We start from the raw sequence: 22783 nt of genomic DNA, 5'->3' as shown, positions 1-22783 counted from the left end.
TGCATAGTGATAAGGTGAAAACAAAGCGTTTTCTCCCAAAGCAGTGACAGTGAATGCAGAGCTTGTTAGTAGTGACCCAACTGGTTTCCAGCTGTTAGCTGTTCAGTAGACTCCCATGAAATGATTATTTGGTCGCAATCAGTTCTCAGCAGGAAGAACCCACCTCATGGTAGGTCTCACCACAATTGGTGCTAATTAGTTCTGTTGAGTCAGGTGGTCGATCTCTATACTGGCAACAGAAGTCCAGCTGGAAAGGGGTTGGAGACTCCACGCCAAGGCCACTGTAGCAGACGGGAGCCCAGAAGCCCTCTCTGCCCTGTAGGGATGCATGAGGTCGTCTGTGATCATGAGTCCCACGTCCCATGGCATGAAGTCAGAAGGGGGAGGATTGTATATCTCCAAGAGAAAGTGCACCTGCATTCAGTTCAGATGCAAGGTTTCACAGTATATTGACTTCTAAATCAGCCAGGCCATAGCAGATTTGAGCTTTGCCACTTAAGCCCATGACGTTACTTGCCTGAGTCTGGGTTTTCTAATCTGAAGAAAAAGAGGCAAAATTACCCACCTAATAGGACTGATAGAGAGATGTATACAGCGTGCTTGGCACTTTGTAGGTGCTCAAAAATTTGGAATGCCCCCACAAGTAAATAACCATGTAATCTAGTGTGACAGTGATAATGTTCATTAGCCCTCCTAATACTAAACAAGAAAACTCTCAGGTGTTCAGTGTCAGCTTGGAGCATGATGCTGAAGGGAACTTGGGACCTAAACCTTTAGTATCCCTCTCAGTGATCTCTTTCTAAGAGCCTAATCACTTAGGAGGGAAGGGGAAGCCAGGAGAGATGTAAAAACTAGCAAGTCAAATTGAAGGAAATTAAGCAATGGCACTTTGGCAGAGGAACTTTTATTGTATCATATGTGTCTCAGTGGGCCAGGTTGTGCAAATGGGTGCATGACCCCATGAAGGAAACATCCCAGGCATGGCCTACATGGATGCAAAAGGAGATTCATCTCACAGTGACCTTCAGCCATACTCAACTAATTCATTGTTTGCAGGTCCTCCAGATTTCTCAGTGACACAAAGCACAGACCTCCAAGCCTCTTCAAATTCTGATTCAGTAGATCCAGGCTGGGACCCAGGAATCTGTGTTTTTAATAAACTAAGTACTTATGTTCAGATAAGTTCAAGAACCATTGCTTTAAAACAGTACTGTTCACTTGACTGCACGTGGGAACTTCCTGTGCAATTTTAAAAAGTCTTGATGCCTGGGTCCTACCCCCAGAAATTCTTATTTAATTGGTATGGTTTGTGGCTTGAGTACTGGGGAATTTTAAATAGGTCCTCAGATGATGCTAAGGTACAGGCAAGTTTGGAGTAACACTGACTTAGAAAATAGCTTGAGGGGTCCATGCACCTGCAAATGATGAATAATAATCAGATGTAAAGTCACATCACAGATAAGTAAGTCCCAGCTCGACTCAAAAGTGTGAAATATGGGGCTTCCCTGGTGGCGCAGTGGTTGAGAGTCCGCTGCCGATGCAGGGGATGTGGGTTCGTGCCCCGGTCCGGGAGGATCCCACATGCCGCAGAGCAGCTGGGCCTGTGAGCCATGGCCGCTGAGCCTGTGCGTCCGGAGCCTGTGCTCCACAGCGGGAGAGGCCACAACAGAGGCCCGCATACCGCAAAAAAAAAAGTGAAATATGTTAACATAAGAAAAATCCCATTTCAGAAATCTTTCTGGAATCAGCGTGTAGATTATCCCATTGCCCTAGAATTTTGTTGTATTCAAAAGTTCTTGCACCGAAAGGACTAAGATTTAGAGCCTAAATTTTCCTAAATTGGCAGTGCTTGCAATATGAGTATGCCTGAATAATAATGTGGCATGAATCTCATCTTGGCTTTCACTGTAGAGTTATCTCTGGTGCTAACATTTCACAGTTTCCTCCTCGTCCTCTTCCTCATTACCCAAAGTCAGCAAATTGTCAGGACTTAGAATTGCCATCAACAACAGGAGCTATAACCAAGCATGAAGATCCATTAAACCAGAGAGACTCAGTGTCCCAGGAAGGAGCAGAGGGTTGTCAAAATAAGGACTCCAAAGAGTTAAAACATGTAACAAAAGGTGCAGTAAAACTTCTCGGAGACAATTTCTCAACCTAGATCATCAAGGCAGGACCTAGCATTACTATCAGAACTGCTTAGAAAAGATTGGTTGAGCAAAATGAAAACGTCTCTGGACCTTTGTTTTCTCTGGAAGTGTTTCTTCAAATCACAGAAGTCACTTCTAACTCTATATAGGGGCATGCAATATTGTTTATCGTCTTTAAACTGCATTACTTAATTCAAATCTTGCAACGGCCCCGAGGGAAGAGAGGCAAAGAAAATGCCCTGTTTCTAGGCAGGATAAGAACTCTCGTGCTGCTGCCATGAATTGAAAATTCAGGCGTAGAATGAGACCTCACTTTAATTAGGATGGCTACTATAGAATAAAACAAAATAAAAGCAGAAAATATGAATCAGCAAGGGTGTGGAGAAATTGGAACCTTTGTGCATTACAGGTAAGAATGTAAAATGGTGCAGCCACTATAGAAAACAGTATGAGAGTCCCTCGAAGATTTAAAAATGGAATATGATCCATCAATTCCACTCTCAGGTATACACCCAAAGGAATTGAAAGCAGAATCTTGAAGAGATAATCTGTATACAATTACAGTATTTGTAGATATTGTATATTTACAGTAACGTTATTCACAATAGCCAAAAAGTAGAAGCAACCCAAGTGTCTATTGACAGACGAATGGATAAACAAAATGTGCTATATGCATATGATGGAATATTATTCAGACTTAAAAAGGAAAAATTCTGTTATATGCCACAGCATGCATGCACTAATAGTAGTGCTACCTGGGTATAATAACACCTTTATGACATGCTAAGTGACACATGACAAATGTCACAAAAGGCACTCTGATTCCATTTACATGAGGTTCCTAGAGTAGTCAAATTCATAGAGACAGAAAGTAGACTGCTGGTTGCCAAGGGCTGAGAGGAGGGTGGGAATGGGGGATGCGTGCTTAATAGATACAGAGTTTGAGTTCGGGCAGATGAAAATGTTCTAGAGATGGATGGTGGTGATAGCTACACAACAATGTGAATGTACTTAACACCCCTGAACAGTACACTTAATAATGGCTAATAATTTTATGTTACATGTATTTCAGCACAATTTTAAAAATAAATAATTTGCAAATGTGCAAAAAAATTAAGGCTTAGAGGATGTATACAACTAGTAGGTATCAGAGCAGGAAGTCAGGTCTCGAGATTCCAAGTGTGTCAACCCTCCCTTTCCACCTCCAGAACCTCTCAGGGAGTAGAAACTGAAGAAGCTATTCGGGGGAAGTAAAGAGAATAATTATTTCAGGAAAGAGTGGTCAAAGTAGTCCAGACAGTTGTCCTGAAGATAAGAAATAAGGTGGTTAAGGTTCATGAGATAAGGATCATGTCAGCACACCGACTTTTCTGTTGTTGTTGTTGGAAGAGTTTTAATTATGGATTGAATTTTTATTCTTTTTAATTTTATTTTTCTTTCTTTATTTGAAGGATAGTTGATTGACAGTGTTGTGGCAATCTCTGCTGTACAGCAAAGTGACTCAGTTTTACACACATATGTACATTCTTTTTTTAATGTTCTTTTCCATTATGGTTTATCCCAGGAGATTGGATATAATTCCCTGTGCTATACAGCAGGACCTTGTTTATCCATTCTAAAGGTAATAGTTTGCATTTACCAACCCCAAATTCCCAGTCTACCCCTCTCCCTGCCCCCTCCCCCTTGGCAACCACAAGTCTGATCTCTATGTCTGTGAGTCTGTTTCTGTTTTGTAGATAGGTTCATTTGTGCCGTATTTTATTTATTTTATTTTTTATAAATCATTCATTTATTTTTGGCTGTGTTGGGTGTTCTTTGCTGCGCACAGGCTTTCTCTCGTTGTGGCGAGTGGGGGCTACTCTCTTCGTTGTGATGCGTGGGCTTCTCATCACGGTGGCTTCTCTTGTTGAAGAGTATGGGCTCTAGGCGCGTGGGCTTCAGTAGTTGTGGCTCACGGGCTCTAGAGTGCAGGCTCAGTAGTTGTGGCGCACGGGCTTAGTTGCTTCGCGGCATGTGGGATCTTCCCGGACCAGGGCCCGAACCCGTGTCCCCTGCATTGGTAGGCGGATTCTTAACCAGTGTGCCACCAGGGAAGTCCCATTGGTGCCATATTTTAGATTCCACATATAAGCAATGTATATATATTTTTAAATTTTAGAAGTTTTTAATTAAAAAAATTTTATTAAAAAATCGCGATATAATTCACACATCATAAAATTCACTATTTTTAAGTGTACAATTCAGTTTTTTGCGTGTATTCAGAGTTGTGTAACCATCACCACTGTCTAACTTCAGAACATTTTTATCACCCCAAAAAGTTGACCCAGACCCATTAGTAGTCATTCCCCACTCTCCCCCAACCCCCATTCCTGAGCAACCACTAATCTTCCTTCTGCCTCTGTGGATTTGTCTCTTCTGGACATTTCATATAAATAGAATCATACAATATGTGAACTTCTGTGACTTCTTTCACTTAGCGTCCTTTCAAGGTTCATCCATGTTATAACACGCATCAGTAGTTCCTTCCTTTTTATTGAATAATATTGCATTGTATGGTTTCACCACATTTTGTTTATTCCTCAGTTGATGGACATTTGGGTTGTTTTCACTTTTTGGCTGTTATCAACAATGCTGCTATGAACATTTATGTACAATTCGAGTAGTTACATGTTTTCGGTTATCTTGGGTACATACCTAGGAGTGGAATTGCCGGGTCAGATGTTAACTCTATGTTTAATGGTTTCAGGAACTGCCAGACTGTTTTCCAGAGTGGCTGCCTCATTTTACATTCCTACCAGCACTGTATGAGTGTTCCAATGTCTCCGTAGCCTCACCAACAATTATGATTTTCCTTTTTTGTTTGTTTCTTCCCTTAGCTTTCCTGAGGTATAATTGACATGTAAACATATAAAAATTATAGCTATCTTAGAGGGTGTGAAGTGGCACCTCATTGTGGTTTGCGCACTAACTTTTGTGTACTCGGCACACAGCCCAGGTCTAGGGACGCACGATACTGAGATGCACGAAAATTCCAAGGGATTTGAAGAAAGGTCATTGAAATGAGTGGTTTCTAATCTCCCAGAAATCAGATTTTAGAATCAGCTGCTTTACATTAATTTTTTTAAAATACAAACTGAGTCAAGCAGTAGCAAGCAGGCTAATTCAGCTTTTGCTCCTGCCCACCCCATTACTAATGGGGTGGTGACTTTCATAGATGGTTACTCGTAGAGTTTAGAAGAGTGACGTGTGTACCCTAGGATAGAGACTTAGGCATAGGAAAAGAGAGCTCTGAAAGAGGAAAGACCCTTTCCCTTCATCTCAATTCAAGTTAAATGCCCAACTCATGACTCATGTCTTGGTTTTTCCACCTTCACAACCTTCTACATTGTCAGATGCCTGGTGCTGCCTGATTGCCTGTAAGAGGTGTTTTGACAGCAGTGTTCTCCAATTACATTTGTTTCCATTAACATAAGAAATATCTTTGAGGGTTTCTTAGGTACTTGCAGAAATATATACTAGCTCACTAGTAGCCAGAAGCATCTGATCTGTCTGCCTCACAACCCTCTGACAGCTAAGCATTAGCTTTTAGGCAAATAAAATGTCAGCCACCATTAAACAGCATATGGCAACAATATGGCCATTCCCTCTCAAGGATTAACTTCTCCCCAGAAGAGATGGTACTTGAAATAAGAGATGCTTTTGAATGCAGGGCCCCTATCCCTCCTGCCCAGGCATGATGGCTGGGGAGCGGGCAGAGTGCTACACACAAAAGGACCCGGGCGACCAGATCAAATGTGAACCTACGGCACCAGCTGCCCAACCAGCAGTGACCAAAGGCTGTTTGCCCTGGGCATCTGGGTCTGTGGTTAAGGGAAAGTACCATCCTTAAGCTGGCCTGGATTAACTCTATAAAATAGAAAACAGCCCCACAGCCACTTAAAGAGGGCTCGGGGCCGACTGGAATTGAATGCAGTTGGTGTGCAGTGCGAGGAGGGAGACGTGGAGAATGGAGCCTCCGCCCGGCTCGTCTCTGTGGAATTCCCTTAGTGAGTGGGGTGAAATTAACTGCCTGGTCTCGAAATAGATGACGAGAGCGTGGGACCCTGTTCTAGTGGGTCAGCTCGTGTGCAAATGGCCATGTGGCAATATGGTTAAGGAGGAGGGCTGCCTTTGCACCAGGCAGTCTGTACAAGATTAGAAAATAAACAGTTTCCTCAGGAGCCTCTGGGTGCCCACGTCTGCGGAGGACACCAGAAACTGTCAATAGAGATAGCCTGATCCTCCAGACATAGTCTCACCACCTTGCTTGTCCTGGTTTGGGGGAACTATAGTATGTAAAATAATCAAAATGGCATGCTCGTCCTATTGGAAATAGTGGTTCCTCGTGTAATAATGTCTCTGTGTTACTTGTATTGGAATATAGACGGTCAAGCTCACCACTTTTACACGAAGCTTTTAATAGGAGCTTATCCTATTTCTGGGGCCTGATTTGACCATCAACATGGCCACGTAAATGAAATCACTAGCTGTGTTAAAACAGTTCGACTGTAGTCTTGGGAAAACTTACTTTGATTAAACAGTCAGCATTGTCCCAAAATTCTCATCATCTTTATCATTATTTTTCCACTTATGTAAACTACTTGATTTGAATGTTTAAAGGCCATATGTTATTTTCCAAAATAATTTCAAGGCTCTAATTTTTTTTTTTTCTTTTTTGCGGTACGCGGGCCGCTCACTGTTATGGCCTCTCCCATTGCGGAGCACAGGCTCCGGACGTGCAGGCTCAGCGGCCATGGCTCATGGGCCCAGCCGCTCTGCAGCATATGGGATCCTCCCAGACCGGGGCATGAACCCGTGTCCCCTGCATCGGCAGGTGGACTCTCAACCACTGTGCCACCAGGGAAGCCCTCAAGGCTCTAATATTTTAAAGAAAAAAATAAAATAGGTAAAAAGTTAAAACTGCAAACTATATAGATATGTATTCTTACAGAGCCAAGAATAACAAGGGTAGGGAAGCTTCTTGTTTCCAATTTGTTTGTCTAAATTGTATTAATCATGTAATGCTTTATTATGACACTGAATAACTGAGTGAATACAAAATTTTAAATGCCCAGGAGAGTGATGAAATTTTTAAGATAGCATTAGTATTATTAATGTTTTTCATAGAATATGTCTTCAGAAAATATTAATATGAGAACAACATAGAACAACAACTGTTAAATATGAGAACAGCAGAAAGCCACATGTTTTAGTAGTGTCAGTCACTTTTTCTGCAATGCTTTTTTACTCTTTACCCAATAGATATAACTGACAGGATGATATCATCCTTTGCTCTTTATGCTGACAGTCAATAAATTCCATGACAATTGGCAACAACAACTAGATCAGTAGCTGTATGAACAGTGCAAGGTTGCAGGGATTTTTCTAAGACACTTTACTAGTCGTGGTTTGATGCAGACTTTCCAAATTAGAAGAGGAGCTGTCTCTGTCAGGACTGTAGTTGGGGGACTGTTCCCATGTGTCTAAAGTAACCTAAACATTTGGCTGAAAAATTAAAAATTCAGTCAATCAACCAAGTGTTTGCTACCATTAAATCAAACATCAGGGTACTTTGAAACATCTCAAGAAATGACTAAATTCTAAACTTTACATGTAGATAATTGTGATCATACTGCCTTAGAGTTTCCATATGAATAATACTATGTCAAATGTGGCATACCCTAGAGATCTATTTTTAACATTTATACATAGTCTATAATACATAGAATATTTACTATAATTAACATACTGAGCTTAAAAAAATAAGTGCAATTGGTGAATCACAAATTCTCCATCATTTCTAATCTTTCAGATATAAAATAAAATAAGTATTTCTACTCTTTTTTCCTCATGGAGGTATCGTAAAGATTGGTTTTCAGCAAAACAAAGTAGACTCTAATGGCAGAACTCTGATGCTCCAAAGTGGTGTTACTCTTTTTTTTTTAGCGCCAATTTGACTTTTTTAATTAAAGTATAATTGATTTACAATGTTGTTTGTTTCTGGTGTACAGCAAGTGATTCAGTTATACATATATATATATTCTTTTTCATATTCTTTCCATTGTTTTATTACAGGATATTGAATATAGTTCCCTGTCCTATACAGTAGGACCTTGTTTCTTATCTATATTATATATAGTAGTTTGTATCTGCTAATCCCAAACTCCTAACTTATCCCTCTCCCACCCTTTTCCCCTTTGGTAACCATAAATTTGTTTTCTATGTCTATGAGTCTGTTTCTGTTTCATAATAATTTGATTTTTTATCAAATGTAAAGAGAATTCTGAATTTGAGATGGGGGTGCTTTTCTGACATTTAACGTTTTTTGAAATGATTTAGTTAGTACTTAGCACTGTGTGTTTAATGAATGAATGCAAAGTGGACACACTAATGAATGAAAAAGTAGGAATTAAGTTCTCACCTTGTGGTGTTGGATTCTGGTTGATCACCAACTATGTATTTCTGTTTTGTAGAAATACCTCCACTGTTTTTCTGTAGTTTAGTCTCTTAACAAACTGTGTAAGGTTTGGAGCAGTATGTGCTGAGATTTAAGTGAAACACAAAAGCAATTAAGTGGTTTAATTCTGGATTTTTCAAATTTAATGACATTCGTTTATCTATATCCATTGGAGAGCTTTGGTAAATTCAATTGTTGATACCACCTGGATAATTTTAAGTCTTTCTGAAGTTTCAAAGAAAATGTCTCCAACATAGCTCAAGCAGAAAAAGAATTTCATCAATTGAAAGCTCAGAATCGTTTCTGTGAGATGTGTAAAAACAAGAAGCTGATCAGCATTATTTTCTTTTTCTTTAATTCAGTACCATTATTGAGAGTTATTCTTGAACTTTATGAAAACCAGATTGGGGCACAAGCATGCTCCCCATTGAATCGTGCTCAAGGAATTGGAATTGAGAATCATTCAAACTAGGAAAACATGACATCGAAAAATAGTCTACATTCTTTATTGTACTTCAGAGAATCTGAGACTCTGAGTAGGAGCTAGCCTTAGGCTGATAGTAGATCTGACTTTTTTTTTTTAATGGACAGTTAGCTTCCCGCTCACAAAGAGGTTATCGTTTCTTTTTCAATGACTTCTTTGCTTTACTGGCGTAACAGTTAAACCGTTGATCCTCTCTCTGTCTCTGTCTCTCTCTCTCTCTCTCTGCTCAGAAAGCAGTGGTTTCTCACTATTGCCCACAGGAAGCAGTCCACACAGTGCCTGCCATTCAAGGTCCACTCTTGTCCGGCCCAGGTGAACCCTTCAGTCACATTTCCTACTCCCTGCTTCTTCCATGCTCCTTCTCAGCCACACCAGACTGTGGCTGTTCAGCAGCCTCTGCTTTGGAGCCTCCAGTCTTGTCTTCCCATTATCCCGTCTCTCAGGGATCACTGTTTCTTTTCCTCTCCGCTTGCTGAACATTCCACATTTACATCAAGGGTGATGCATTCCCTTTCATGAGGTCTTTGTAAACCATCCCACCCTTTCCGCTCCCCTCTTTTTTCCCCTCTCCTAGCTAAACCAAACCTTTCTCACCACCCCGCTCCACGCCACACACACACACGCTCCTATGACCTAGTCATGGCCCATATCACCTTCAGGGCTGCTGCTTGTGTGTGCAAGTTGTGACCTGCATAAGCATCTCAAACCCAAGGGACAAGTGAGGACAGAAATCTACCTTCCTCCCCACTTGCCAAGGCGCACGCCCACGTGACTATGTTGTGCAGAGAGGCACCTTTTTTTATTCCATACAAAGGTGTGGACTAGCATGTAGGGACCAGCGGCAGCATGTTCACCGAACGCATGCTTTTTAGTTTTCTTTCCTAGGGCACGGGTTTGTCGAGGGCAGTGACTACCTTTGTATTCTCATCATGCCTGGTACGATGCCTTCCTTATACATAAGATCACTCATTGAATTTAACTGAAAGGGTGAAATGTGTTTATTAAAAACAATTACTTTTGTGTATAAATGCAACCATGTAAAGCACAACAGGAGTCAAAGTGGACTTCTTAGCAAATGTGGAACAGCCAGCTTGTCTGATTTTAAATGTATCATGGCTCCTGCTCAGCTAAGTAATTTCCTATAAAATGTAGTGCCCGGTAGTCTTCTGTGGAATTTTAGAAACCACATTCATGATGCTATGACAGGCCATGGCAGAGTTGGACTGAAATCCGTTTCTGACTGTTAAAATAGGCAAAGAATAACATTAAGAATTGTCTGAAGTGGGCAGGATAAAGGTCAGGAGAATGCCCATGGGAGGCGAGGGAATTTGGGGCGGAACCAGTTGGATCAGTCTGAGATCAGTACACTTCCTAGAAGTCTACATTAAGCCAAAAAGAAAAAAAAAGTACCCAGTCTCAGAGTCCTCAGAGCCTTGCCAGCACTGTACACGGATGCAGACATGCCCTAAATAAAGAATTGTTTTGTAAAGACTAATGGAGAATTAATATTAATTCTGATGTGATTTTATTGATAAATGGGAAATATCCACAAACCCAAGCTTTACAGACCACAAAACATGATGTACGTAAGATAGGGTTTATGCCTATTTGATGACGTGGCCGAGACTTCAGATTTCAAGTTTCAAGGAGTAAACATCGGCTAACCTCTCCAGGGAAATTCTGTGTCTGTGTACAAAATGTCCTACACGCTCTGCACTTAACATTTGCTCTGTGTTTTCCAGGATGTGCTGAGTTTGTGTGATGAGCAGTTTTTTTTCTTCAGGAAGAAACAAGCCTCCTCTAACCATTTCACACGATACCTTTCTCCTCTTCCCTCCCCCAGTCCTCCGTGATGTCAGTCTGCTTTGCTCGTTTCCATCCCAATTTGGTAGTTGGTGGGACTTACTCGGGCCAGATTGTCCTGTGGGATAATCGCAGTCATCGGAGGACGCCAGTCCAGCGGACACCCTTGTCGGCTGCTGCACACACAGTAAGTCAAGCTTTTGTCACATCCCGGTCAGCCATCCAAGCCCTGAAAGAGGGGATAACTGACAGAAGTACGGCTGTTGTTAGCAACTCCAACTTCGAAGTATCTAACTTACAGTGATTGCTTTCTGACTGACTAAAGGAAAGCCGAGTGGAAAGTAGATGAAGGAAGCACTGGGTTTAGAGGACTCTTAACGGTCTACAGGTTTTAACACATAGAAAGGATCTCTTTGGATGTCCCATAAAGCTACAGGGAGGATAGCTTAAAACTAAAAAAATGCCACAGGAAGAAACCTTGGAAGAAGCATCTGTGAAATCGTTTTCCCAAAGAAACTCTTCACATTTACATTATAAGGTGGAAACTCATATTTTCAAATAGACCATAAAGAGTAAGCACTTTCTGTCTAGGGATGGCATATGGGACTTTTGCCAATAGGCCTTTTCCACTTGTGATTTGAGGGAGTGCTGTGACTTTAAATTCTGGAATGCATGGTGTAAGTCTCAACGATAAAGTCTACAGTGACAGTATAATCCCTAGGGTTAAAAGTCAACATCTCAAAACCATTACCCATAATTTAGCAGAAGAGTTTCAGTATAGTGTTCGTAAGACAACTAGTCTGTCATTTCCTTTAAGAGAATGACAGGTGTGTTTAGCAATTGTTAGGAGGAACAAGAAGACAGGCATGTCTCCATCAATCTCTGCTACCCTGACATTCAGGGGAATTGATGTCCTTTCTCTGAGATGCCCAAATTATGCCCAAGGATACAGCTCTGCTATTGTTTCAATTTCCTTAATGTGGTTGCCTCATTTGTTTCATCTGCTGGCCTCAAAACCATCTAGCTTTGAAAAAGAACTGCTAGCTGCTTTAGCCGAGACCACGAAGAGGAAAATTCTTCCACTCTTGTAAGATCGACGATGGGAAATGACAAATACCAAGTCAGCCTTAATTCTGATTGACTTGGGCCTAACCCACATGCAGGTGAAACTAGTTCTTGGGAATCTGGGAAAATTGCTCTTGCCTACCCCATTTCTCCAAACTAATAACAGAAAATTGTGACCCAAGAGGAGACGGGCTTGATGCAGGTGTTTGCTCAAGGAGCATGAAGCCATTTCTTGGCCCTGTGTGTATATCTGGTGCGTTTGTAAGCATACCTCCTGAAATTTCAAAAAGTTATAAATCCAGGTATCAGAACGTTTAGCACGAAGCTTTTGGGGAGAATCCAAATGCTGCAGGAGCTCTTCCAAAGTATTCATCTCTTTTCCAAGCAACTTAGGATGTGATCTTCACAACGAAAATACTGTTATTATCAAACAGAGTGACATTATTTCTGTTAGAAAATAAAATAACAGTTTTTTTCTCTTTCGCTGTGTTTCGTTGAATCCACAGCTCAAAGAGCACAGTTAATTGTGTGCCTTGTCTTTCAACTTCCACTCATGCTTGGCTCATTGGTACCAGGATCAAAAGTGGTTAAGGAAAGAGAGTCCCACCACAGATTACTCACTAATTTCCTTTCACACCCACCACACATATGCATTTGGGACAACAGGAAATCCTAATTAAAGCAAAAACCTTCTGGCACACTGTAAGTTTATTCCTAAAATAAATAAAAACAATCTGGCTTCTATACTGGAAAAATGAGCAGTACCGTTGCTTTTTTCTTTCCATTAAGCAGAGTGATGTGTGTTTGTGTGTGTGTATAAGTAGGCATGCCCACGTGTCTGCTTCTGTTCTGGTTTCTTTACATCTCTCTTTTCTTTTAAACTGAGTTTTATTGCTCCTGAAAGCACAGGCCAGTAGTACTGATTAAAGCCAGGGAGGGGCTACCACGCACATTCCTTCTCAGGGCATTTGCTCTCTACATCCTTCTAGATGCCTTCTTTCCCTACTACACCCACCCTTAGGAGTCCCGATCCATTAGGGTTTTGGAGATCTGTGTTGATGCTCTGTGGTTAACAGAAGAAACCCTGTTGGACTCTCGCTAAAAAACACTAGGCAGATTTGGGGCTCATAACAATGTTTGGACCTTGCTTTCTCATTCTTCAGTTTCCTGAGTCTGCCATTTTCAGGCGACAGTGTGTCTCATCCATTCTTCCAGTTTATTTGCGTGCAGAGCTTAGAACGCCATGTGACTCACCCTTGAGTTTGTACTCTGCTGTACGTTCCACATACACCAGAGACTTGGGAAAAAGCATTGTCCACAGCCCCCCAACCAGTCAGTCCTTTTGGTATTTAGAGACCTGATCAGAAGAATATTTCGTTCCAGATCTCTGCCGTACTTACCACTGTCCAGGTTTCTGCAGGAACGTGGTGTGAAAAAGACATAGGGACTTGGTTGACTCTCCATCAGCATGGGTAAAAGAGGTGATGCAGTTGCCAAAACCAGTGTAAATCTTAAGATGCATTAATACAGGCATTTTTTTTTTATCACATGAGAAGTGACAATTCAATGCTCCCTGTATTTCTGTATTCAGTTTGTCAGAATGTACGTAGACGGTTATGTTTCATTCTCAGAACTTCACTGGAAGGGGAACTCGGACAAAATATAGCGTATTCAAAAGAGAGTGTCCAGATTGGGGAAGGTATTGAAAACCAGGTCCTCAGCGCATTTGAAGGAATTGGTGATGATTAGTCAGAGCAAGACAAGACTGGGGGGAGGAGGGGTAATATAAGAACAACCCGTACGTATTATTTGACTTGATGTATATGATGTCAGAGGGCACTTCACTGAAAGTATTTCCTTGAGCTTTCTTCATCCCCATTGGTAGGAGGAACTGCCCAAGAATTAGTGCTAAAACTGGCTAAGAAAGGTGTTTAAGCAGAGTTTGGACCACCTCTTGGGAGAGGCAGATGAACAGCTATACTTACGGTTATTACAGTTCCTTCTGACCAGGAGTTTATATGATAATAATAGTTTGGGAACCATCCTTTATATAATACCAACTTTGCAATATTAGAGATTGTTTCATTGTTGTTGTGGCTAGGTATTATGGACAGTAACTCATCAAGAGAAAGACTCAGACTGTCAGCTATTTGCACAGAGAAGCATCGACTAAGTTGTGGTTTGGCCACTGATGGCTAAGCTGCCTGAAATCTAACCCAAATTACTGCTACGTTGTGCTTCTGCTAACCTTGCATTTAGTATTTAATGTGCAGCTGCAAATGATTTTAGCCTACCATTGAGGATTCTACAGAGTAGCATAACCTTCTTGCATTATGACAAAAGGTTAGAGCATCTTGCTTATGATTCCTGGGATGTTTAAGGGACCTTTCTCAAGGCCCTGGCCAAATCTAAGCCTCCGTACAACCCTAAACAATATTTTGAGAAATAAATCTATCATTATCCTAGGTTTTACAGCAACATAAAGAAACGTAATTTAATCTTACTAGGTTCCTTGTGCCAATAATTTCCACCACCGGTATCTCTCCCTCAAATCAAAGAGGCTGATGAATATTAACCACTTTTTATAAAGCATGTTAACAAATGTCTGGCACTGTGGCTATAACGCACTAAACTCCAGAGTTAGTTAACACTCCTTCCAAAAGGCAGTTGTTCTACCCTTTTGAAGACTGTCTTTTTCCGTCACTCATGGTGAGGTTAGAAGCCAGACTATGTGGTGGCGCCTCATTCAAGTAATACACATTCACCTCCCCGTGCACCTTCTGTCCCATCAATCCTCATTTGCTCCCGTTTGCTTCAGCTCCATTGTACTGCATCTGACCGAGCAAGGTGAAGCTTTCTGAGTATTTCCACTACGACGTGTTGCTGCCAGAGCTTTTAAAAAGAAATCAGGTTCAAATCAAAAGTGGCAAATGACCTGAGGCTTGTATTATTGTGGGATTATGTCACTCCTTAATCCTTGTTTTAGAGTAATGTGTTTGACACTCAGATGTAAGCATTTCCTCTTGGATCAGGGTTTGATCCTCCATGTTTATGTTTCTGCAGCATCCCGTGTACTGTGTAAATGTTGTTGGGACCCAGAATGCTCATAACCTCATCACTGTCTCTACTGATGGTAAAATGTGTTCCTGGAGCCTGGACATGCTCTCCACTCCACAGGTGGGTTTGTTTTCCCCTACACATAAAGCATCTTGGTTAAAAGAGATAACCTGCCTAATGGAACAGAGTTCCTAAAAGCCAAACTCTCACATCCTATAGGACCTAAAATCAATGTGTGCACTTGAAAGAGTGGTGCCTGTTTTCAGCAGCCTCCTCTTGAAGCCAAACCCATTTCCTTTACCGCAAATCATGTAATTATTGTAATACGTTAATCCTTAGGTCAGTTTCAAGTGAAAATGAAATAATCCATTTTAAAGCATAGTAATTATGGAAGTTGGCTGTGGTAGGAATTGTACTTACCCTACAGCATTGTTAAACAAATATAAACGGGGTTGGAACTCAGCGGAGCGATCCCTGATGGGTCCTTGCCTTGGAGAAAAGGTATCCCAGCAAAACAGAAATCCAAGCCCTCGCTTGTATCTGTAGCCTAGACAACTGCCTTGTGTGTTTGAAGAATTTGTCCAACCATCTGTTTTCTCCTCTGGAATGTTTCTTAGGGTGGCTCCTGCCATTCCTTGCTCAAAAAACAAGAAGTTGAAAATGAAAAAGTTCCAAGGTTTCCAAACTGCTCCTGATTACAGTAATGCGAGCTAAACAAAGGAGCAGAAGTGCAAGAGACCATTGGGGGGAGGCATCTAAGTGCAACTTTCAGAATATATGTATGTACACTCACACGGAAGACACCACTCATATCCACAGATAAATACACACATATCCACACTCTTTCCACATTTCTTGGGGAAAAAAGTACTTCACTGTCCTCCAGCTAAAAACAGAGAAGAATTTCCTGTTATAGCCTTTGACAATGTGAGGAAACATCAAGAAAATTGTAAAAGATATCTAGGATATACTTCTCAATTTTAACATTCCTATTCCCTTTCCTGGAATAACGATGCTGGAATGTCTCTGTCACAATTTTGGAAGACATTAGAAGTTTCAGGATACATAAGGAAATGTGGAAGCTGAAAGGAACCTTGCTATAAGTTTCCACAAAATACAGATGAAGAGAATACTAAGACTAAAGAAGTTCTTTTTATAATTTTAGTGTGTGGGGAGAGCTAATAAGTTCCTTACAATTTAAGTTCCTCTATTTTTGCTGATCTTTAACATTTATACAAGTTGGGAGTTGTGTGTGGGTATTTTATAGCTTTGTCTTAAATTTCTCAGCAATATGTTGTTTTCTTTTAAAAGCAAACAGATATGAGTGCACCCTCTAATTAGGAATTTTTAATTGCCCATTTTGCTGATTAAATGTGTGTTTGTTTAGGTTAAAGCCAGTCGTACGGGGGCTACATGACCATTTTTATTAGTTTTGGCATGCCCGCAGACGCCTGTCTCTGTACAGAGATGGAGCATTTCGTGGCATGGCTGTGGATGGCAGGCAGACATGGGAACAGACAACAGTTGCCCTATTCCCTCTCTGTCCCAAGTGGGTGACCAAGAGACTGTACCTTCCCTCTGCTAATTTTAGCCATGGAGCAGACCCCCGGTTGGTCTAGGTTTCTGTATTACAGTGTCACAGCATCCCCTCACTAAAGCACTCGCTGCGTCTGGATCTCACAAACTGCAGGCATGTCACATGACCACGTGGTCTGCGCTTCCCAGACTGTTAGCATGTGCTTCCGATTTATGGACTCCTTAGCTGCGATGACTAGGTTTATTTGTTTGCATAAAAAAAGACTAAACTTCCAAACAGAATGACATGATCCCCTAGAATGTTGTTTTAAAGTTACTTTAGGTGCACAAAGCAGGCTGTTTGATGTAAATAGCCAGAAATACTCAAGGATGTTAGTTATACTTAACTGTTCTTCACTGTCGTTAAACTTAATTCAGCAGAATGTCTTTTAAAATACACTTGAATTCCCAATTTTGAAAATCATTTTAGATAAAATAAAGACTCTCATTTACCATTTTAAAGACTTATTTAAACATTGTCTTTTGCAGGCTTAGAGCCTACACACCCAGTGTCTGCCCTTCATGAAATCTAGTCCCTGCTGAAATCTGGTTTTTATGACCTGAGTGACAACTTTCTGGTTTCAGTCCATGGAGGACACACACTCCTGCTTTGACAAACGTGCTTAGTACATCTGATATTAATACAAGTGTATTCTCACGAACAATTGATGTTGAAAATGTTTGTAAATATAAGGGTATTGTGTGTTGTATTAGAGCCTGGGGCTGACAAGTGTAACCATTACAGTATTATCTTTAGTTTCTGCACCATTAGTTTCAAAATTCTCACCTGTCATCTCTGCCTGACTTCAGAAGCAGCACACACACTGATGAAATACAGCCGGCCTGAAACCAGAGATACACAGAAGCATGAATGTCAGGGGCAGTAAAGCGTGGTTTCTGGCACAGCCGGGGTCTTTTGTAACGCTGTGTGAAAAGCAAACAGGCGATTTAGTCAAATGATTTTTCCGTGCTATCTTTGGCATGGCAAGGAGTTGACAGAGGGGATGTAACCACGCCATGTTTTGGTAGGAGAGCATGGAGCTGGTGTACAATAAGTCCAAGCCTGTGGCTGTTACCGGAATGGCTTTCCCAACGGGAGACGTCAATAACTTCGTGGTTGGCAGCGAGGAGGGTACAGTCTACACGGCCTGTCGTCATGGAAGGTGAGTTTCTGTTTTCTTACCGATGACGTGTTCTTCATTTCCAAAAGTCTGTTATCGCTTTCTGGATTATAACCACCTTGCGTTATGAGAAAGGCATTTCTGAAGAAATGCAAATCACAGCCTCATGTCTTCACGATTTTATAGCATCCTTCTGCTCTAAGGATGCCATTTGTAAGCCTTTGTAAGGCTTTAGCCATTTGTAAGCCTTTGATGGTTCACATTGCCTGAAGGAAAAAAGTCCAAGCTTCTTAGCATATCATAGAAGATTCTTGATTACCCTTGACTACCTGCCCCTTCCCAGCCTCAGCCTTCAGGCTCCAGCCACGCACCCATCCCCCAATATGGCTGATCCCACCACACCTCTGTGAGTTTGTACATTCGGTTTCTCCCGCTGGGTCTGGTATTTCTCCCATCTTGGCCGGGTTAATTCCTTCTCACCCTTCAAGAGCCAGAACAAAGGTCTTTCCACGCTGAAGCCTCTCTTGACTCTCTTGGACAAAGAAAATCATTTCGCTCTTTATGTTTCCGTAGCATTTTCATTCCCTTTATTCATTCATTCTTTCAAGGAATATTTCCTAAGAACCTACCGTGTGCCAGGCACCACGATGTCATAAGGATGCAGTAGGGAACAAAACACCTGGAGTTCATATTCTGGTTGAGGGTGAATGACAGTAAAATAATAAACAGGTAAATATGTGGTGTAAGATGATAAGTACTATGGAGAAAATTAAAGTGGAATAAATGGGATAGGACTACAAGCTGTCAGATAGGTTTGTTGTTTTATATATTTTCGTATCACTTCTACATTAGCATTCATCCCATTTTATTTCAACTATTCAGTCATCTGCCATTTTTCTCTTACTAAACTATTTCCATTTCGTCATTGGTTTCCTGCCTGGTGTGTGGCACATAGTAAGTGAGGAGTTAAAAATTTATATGGGGAATAAAGAATGACAACAACCAAATAATATAGAGAAGTGCCTTAGGGCCCTTCCTTTCAATCAGAGGCTGAAATAGTATGAGATACATAAGGCAGAATGAAGATTCCAGGTGATAAGAATCCTGTCTTGGTTGAGAGATTGGCAGATGCTCCTGGAAAAATCTCAGGAAAAAGTGGAACTCGATAATTTAGACTGGGTTATAAAATTACATGCAAGACTTAATGAATGGACTCACAGCTTTTGAAAGGTTCACTGCGTTCACCTTGGTGTGTTATTTCTCTTTCACTTTAGTAGTTCTAATTCAATTGATTTTTCATCTCTTGCACTCACCACAGGCTATTTAGATTGAACGAGGAACCAGAAATTGTTCGAGGTTCATACTCCAGTGTATTTGTGATTTGTAGAAATAACAGGCATCCGTGGCTCAGCTATATTTTTCCATTCACACAGTACAGGCTGTGAAGTTCCTACTGTGCTCTCCACAGAAACAAGCAGTATTTTCCCTGCTCACATGAGTAAAAGATGACTAGAAAGATGTGCCTCATAATTCCATGCCCAATAGTCCTACTTCATAAGTATTGGCTAAAACCACACATCAGTTTTATGAAAGCATAGAAAGATCTGATAGAGTTGTTCATTCATGGAAACGTTCACTGCACAACTGCTCTCAGCAAAGTGCATTGCTAGATGTTGCCAGGCATGCAGACATCATTTAAACCTGTTCCTATCTTCAAGAAACTGATGATGGTGGGAAAGGTAAGCACACAAACATCTGCAAGACGGGTAGAATGTCGTAAGTGGCATGAGAGAGGCACAGAGAGCAACAGTGGGCCAGACAGACTCACAGGTTTATCTACATACTTTTTAGAATTGACAGGGCACAGGTTCAGTTGACTTAACCCAAGGCTTTAATTATCTGTGAGGGCTATAGAACATGTTCATTGATAACTTTCAGATTTTAAAAAATTTTCTCTAATGTGAATAACCATTTACATCGTGAATATTTTTGTTCTGTGGCTATTGTCCTTTTCGAACACAATCAGAAGATGCACTGTGGTTCAAAGGAAGGGTACCTAAGGTACAAACCACAAATCATTTTACAGTGAGCTTGATTTTGCTTTTCACATTGGTCCATCTATCTGAAATATAAAATACAGATCTCAGTAGAGTTGTAAAGTCGTAGGCATTGGGCTTCATAGTGATCTTAAGTGGGTTACCTAGGGCTACAGGGGAGAGGTGCGAAATTTCTGTGTTTCACCTAACATGGAAAAGGTGCAAATCCACTTCCATAAATTAAATAAGTTCTTTATTTTGCACCCTATAAACCCTTTCAGGATGCTGTTAAGAGCAAATGGAGTCTCACCAGGGGCCACTTCAAAGATCAGTTCCTCATGTTCTCTAGGACAAATGTAAATGATCACGTGTGGAACTGCTGTTAGCAGTTTGACCAGGCATAATTTTTGAGTGCCTGTTACATGGAACACATGCTGCAGCACTTGGCTCATGATTTCAAATTTTCCTTAGCACACTGACGTTTACTGGTGCTCCAGAAGCCTACATTCTTTAATAACTTAATGCATTCTCACTCTCTGTGACATAATATATGGATTCCACAATCCCTCTGTATTTGTCATATTTATAACCTTGTGCACGTGAATTTTTAAAATACAGCATTTTGGTATATTTTCTAATTGGGTGTGATTGTGTGCAGACTATTGTGGGATAATAGGGGCTGGGAACAATCCCAGCTTAGTTAAATAAACGACATATGTCTGTGGATAACTTTCAAACTGTATCGCCATTTCTCAAATGTGCTCCTGTTGGGGAAAAAGGCGTAAGTTTGCCTCTTTCTTTGCTGTTTTGTTCAACAAATGTTTATTGAGCACTTACTGCATGCTAAACAAGGCCACCAGCCCTTACGGAATTTACATTTAGCGGATTTGTAAATTACTCTTCTGCTTTCAGTGAAAACATTTTCTCCATATGACATTTAAGTTATTTTGCCTATTATTTTGTGGTGACAAGGGTTTCCACAAAGTTTTACATTTTCAGGTATGTCAGCTTAGTTTAAGAACTTTTTCTCAAAAGGGTAAATGCATGTATTCAAGGATATATGGAGTTTTATAGCCAATAGGCTCCCTGAAAGGAGTTAAAATGGGAGTTGTGTCAAAGTCACCACGAGAGTAGAATCATCTTATTATAAATATGAAAGCTTTGAGATCTGAGTGTACAGTCGTCCCCTGGCATCCGAATCCACGAGGAATTGGTTCCAGAAGCCCTTGCAGGTACCAAAATCCGAGGATGCTCAAGTCCCTTCTATAAAACGGCACAATACAGTCAGACTTCCATATCGCGGGCTCCGTGTGTGCGGTCATAGAGGACCGGCTGTATGTGTTTTGCAACAAAGCAGCTGCAACCACAGTGATGGGCTTTGAGGCACTCCTGAAAAAGGGTTAAATGATAAAAATTTGATATTAACTTCTGAAGATTAAAAAGATGGTATCACCCCATATTGTCTTTTTAGTCACTAAGAGTAGTTTAGCATTTATTTCTCTCAGGGTAACCGAAAGTGGTTTCATGTCTGATGGTTTATGGCTGTGCTAAATCATGGAGAAGTAATCACGCAGAAACAAGCCTGGTTTTTGTAAAGTAATCAGTGCTTTGCGAAGGTCACTGAAACTCTGCTCTTGTGTGGTCTTTGTGCAGCAAAGCAGGTATTGGGGAAGTCTTCGAAGGCCACCAAGGGCCAGTGACAGGAATTAACTGCCACATGGCAGTGGGCCCAATCGACTTTTCACACCTGTTTGTCACGTCGTCGTTCGACTGGACCGTCAAACTGTGGACCACAAAGGTAAGAAAACCTTGATTTACATTCCCAGGAAATACATAGGGGAAGAGGACAATTTTGTCTCTTGGGAGTAGTTGTAGGGAACCTTTAGTCTCTTCCAGGAGACCTGGCATTAGGAATTTGTACAACCTTCTGGTGAATCCGACCTGCCTCAGAGCTAGTTAAGCCTCACTTTCTCAGTCCGTTTTATCTATTTTAACATATATAAGTAATACTGGAGAACACTCTAATTGTAAAAATTCAAACAATGCAAATAATGATAAAACAAGTCCTCCTTCACCAATACTAAGCCTGCCCCTGACATCGCCTTCATTGCCTTCCATCCCAGGTACCCTCTGCTATCAGTTTAGTGTTGAGTGTCCAGAGCATTGCAGTACTTACTCACATACATCTGTACCTATGGAAATACAGGACTTGGGACTTGGGTTTCTTGGTTTTGGGTTATTTTTGAGTTTTAGTAAATGGCACCATCCTATTTGTGCTTTCACAAGTAATTCTGACCATGTTTGGGAGCAAGAAAAACTAGCAAAAGCCACCTGGAAGGAAGGTGCAGGAGTCCAGGGAAGAAATGACAGTGGCTTAGATCAGTAGTTTGGAATGGAGAGACGTAGATGGATTTGAGAATCATTTATGAGGTAAAAGCCACAGAAACTGGTGACTGATTTGATACAAGGAAGGTGAGAGAGGGAGTCAGCAGGAAGAAACCCAGGTTTAAGACTGGGGCAACTGGAGATCTGTAGTGGCATTCATTGCGGTGGAGAACACCCAAGGAGGTGCATGTTGCTGAGGAGTGATGTACGGGTCGTATTTAAGGTGTCTGGGAGGCACAATTCACAGCCTTCACTACGCAGTTTGATAATTGGGACAGAAGCAGAGGGAGCGCTTTGGGCTGCTCATACGGACCTAGTTGCAATCAGAACGTTTATTAAGTCCAAGGAGTGGACTTTAAAAGAAATGCTAAAACCCAATGCAGAGAAAGAGAAATATTTAGGAAATAAACAGGAGAAATGGAGGTAGAAAAAAAAGATTAAAAAGTAACAACCCAAGAAATAGGAAAAAATTAGAATTGTTTGCGTATAGGGCTTCCTGGGTATTAATGGAGAGGACTGTGTCAAGATGACAGAATTGGCTGTTAACTGTATGAAAAACAACCACACTTAGAAATTCACACTCGAACCAAGCTGAGAAACCTCAACTATGA

At 41.1% G+C, this 22783-nt stretch overlaps 1 protein-coding gene across 4 annotated transcripts in view; it reads left to right on the top strand.

Annotated features, from left to right (window-relative positions):
- DYNC1I1 (dynein cytoplasmic 1 intermediate chain 1) overlaps window positions 1–22783 on the top strand; it is a 340153-nt gene that overhangs the window by 242078 nt on the left and 75292 nt on the right. For all 4 annotated transcript variants that reach the window (XM_079932590.1, XM_079932587.1, XM_079932589.1 and 1 more), the window contains 4 exons: window positions 10974–11120; window positions 15062–15175; window positions 17660–17793; window positions 21441–21585. In XM_079932590.1, the coding sequence (XP_079788716.1) occupies window positions 10974–11120; window positions 15062–15175; window positions 17660–17793; window positions 21441–21585 (540 nt within the window). The remainder of the gene's footprint in view (window positions 1–10973; window positions 11121–15061; window positions 15176–17659; window positions 17794–21440; window positions 21586–22783) is intronic.

The sequence above is a fragment of the Stenella coeruleoalba genome, assembly GCF_951394435.1.
Source record: "Stenella coeruleoalba genome assembly, chromosome: 9".
In the NCBI taxonomy this organism is placed as follows: domain Eukaryota; kingdom Metazoa; phylum Chordata; class Mammalia; order Artiodactyla; family Delphinidae; genus Stenella; species Stenella coeruleoalba.
Note: the sequence above shows the minus strand (reverse complement) of the source record. Positions and strands in the feature narration are given on the sequence as shown.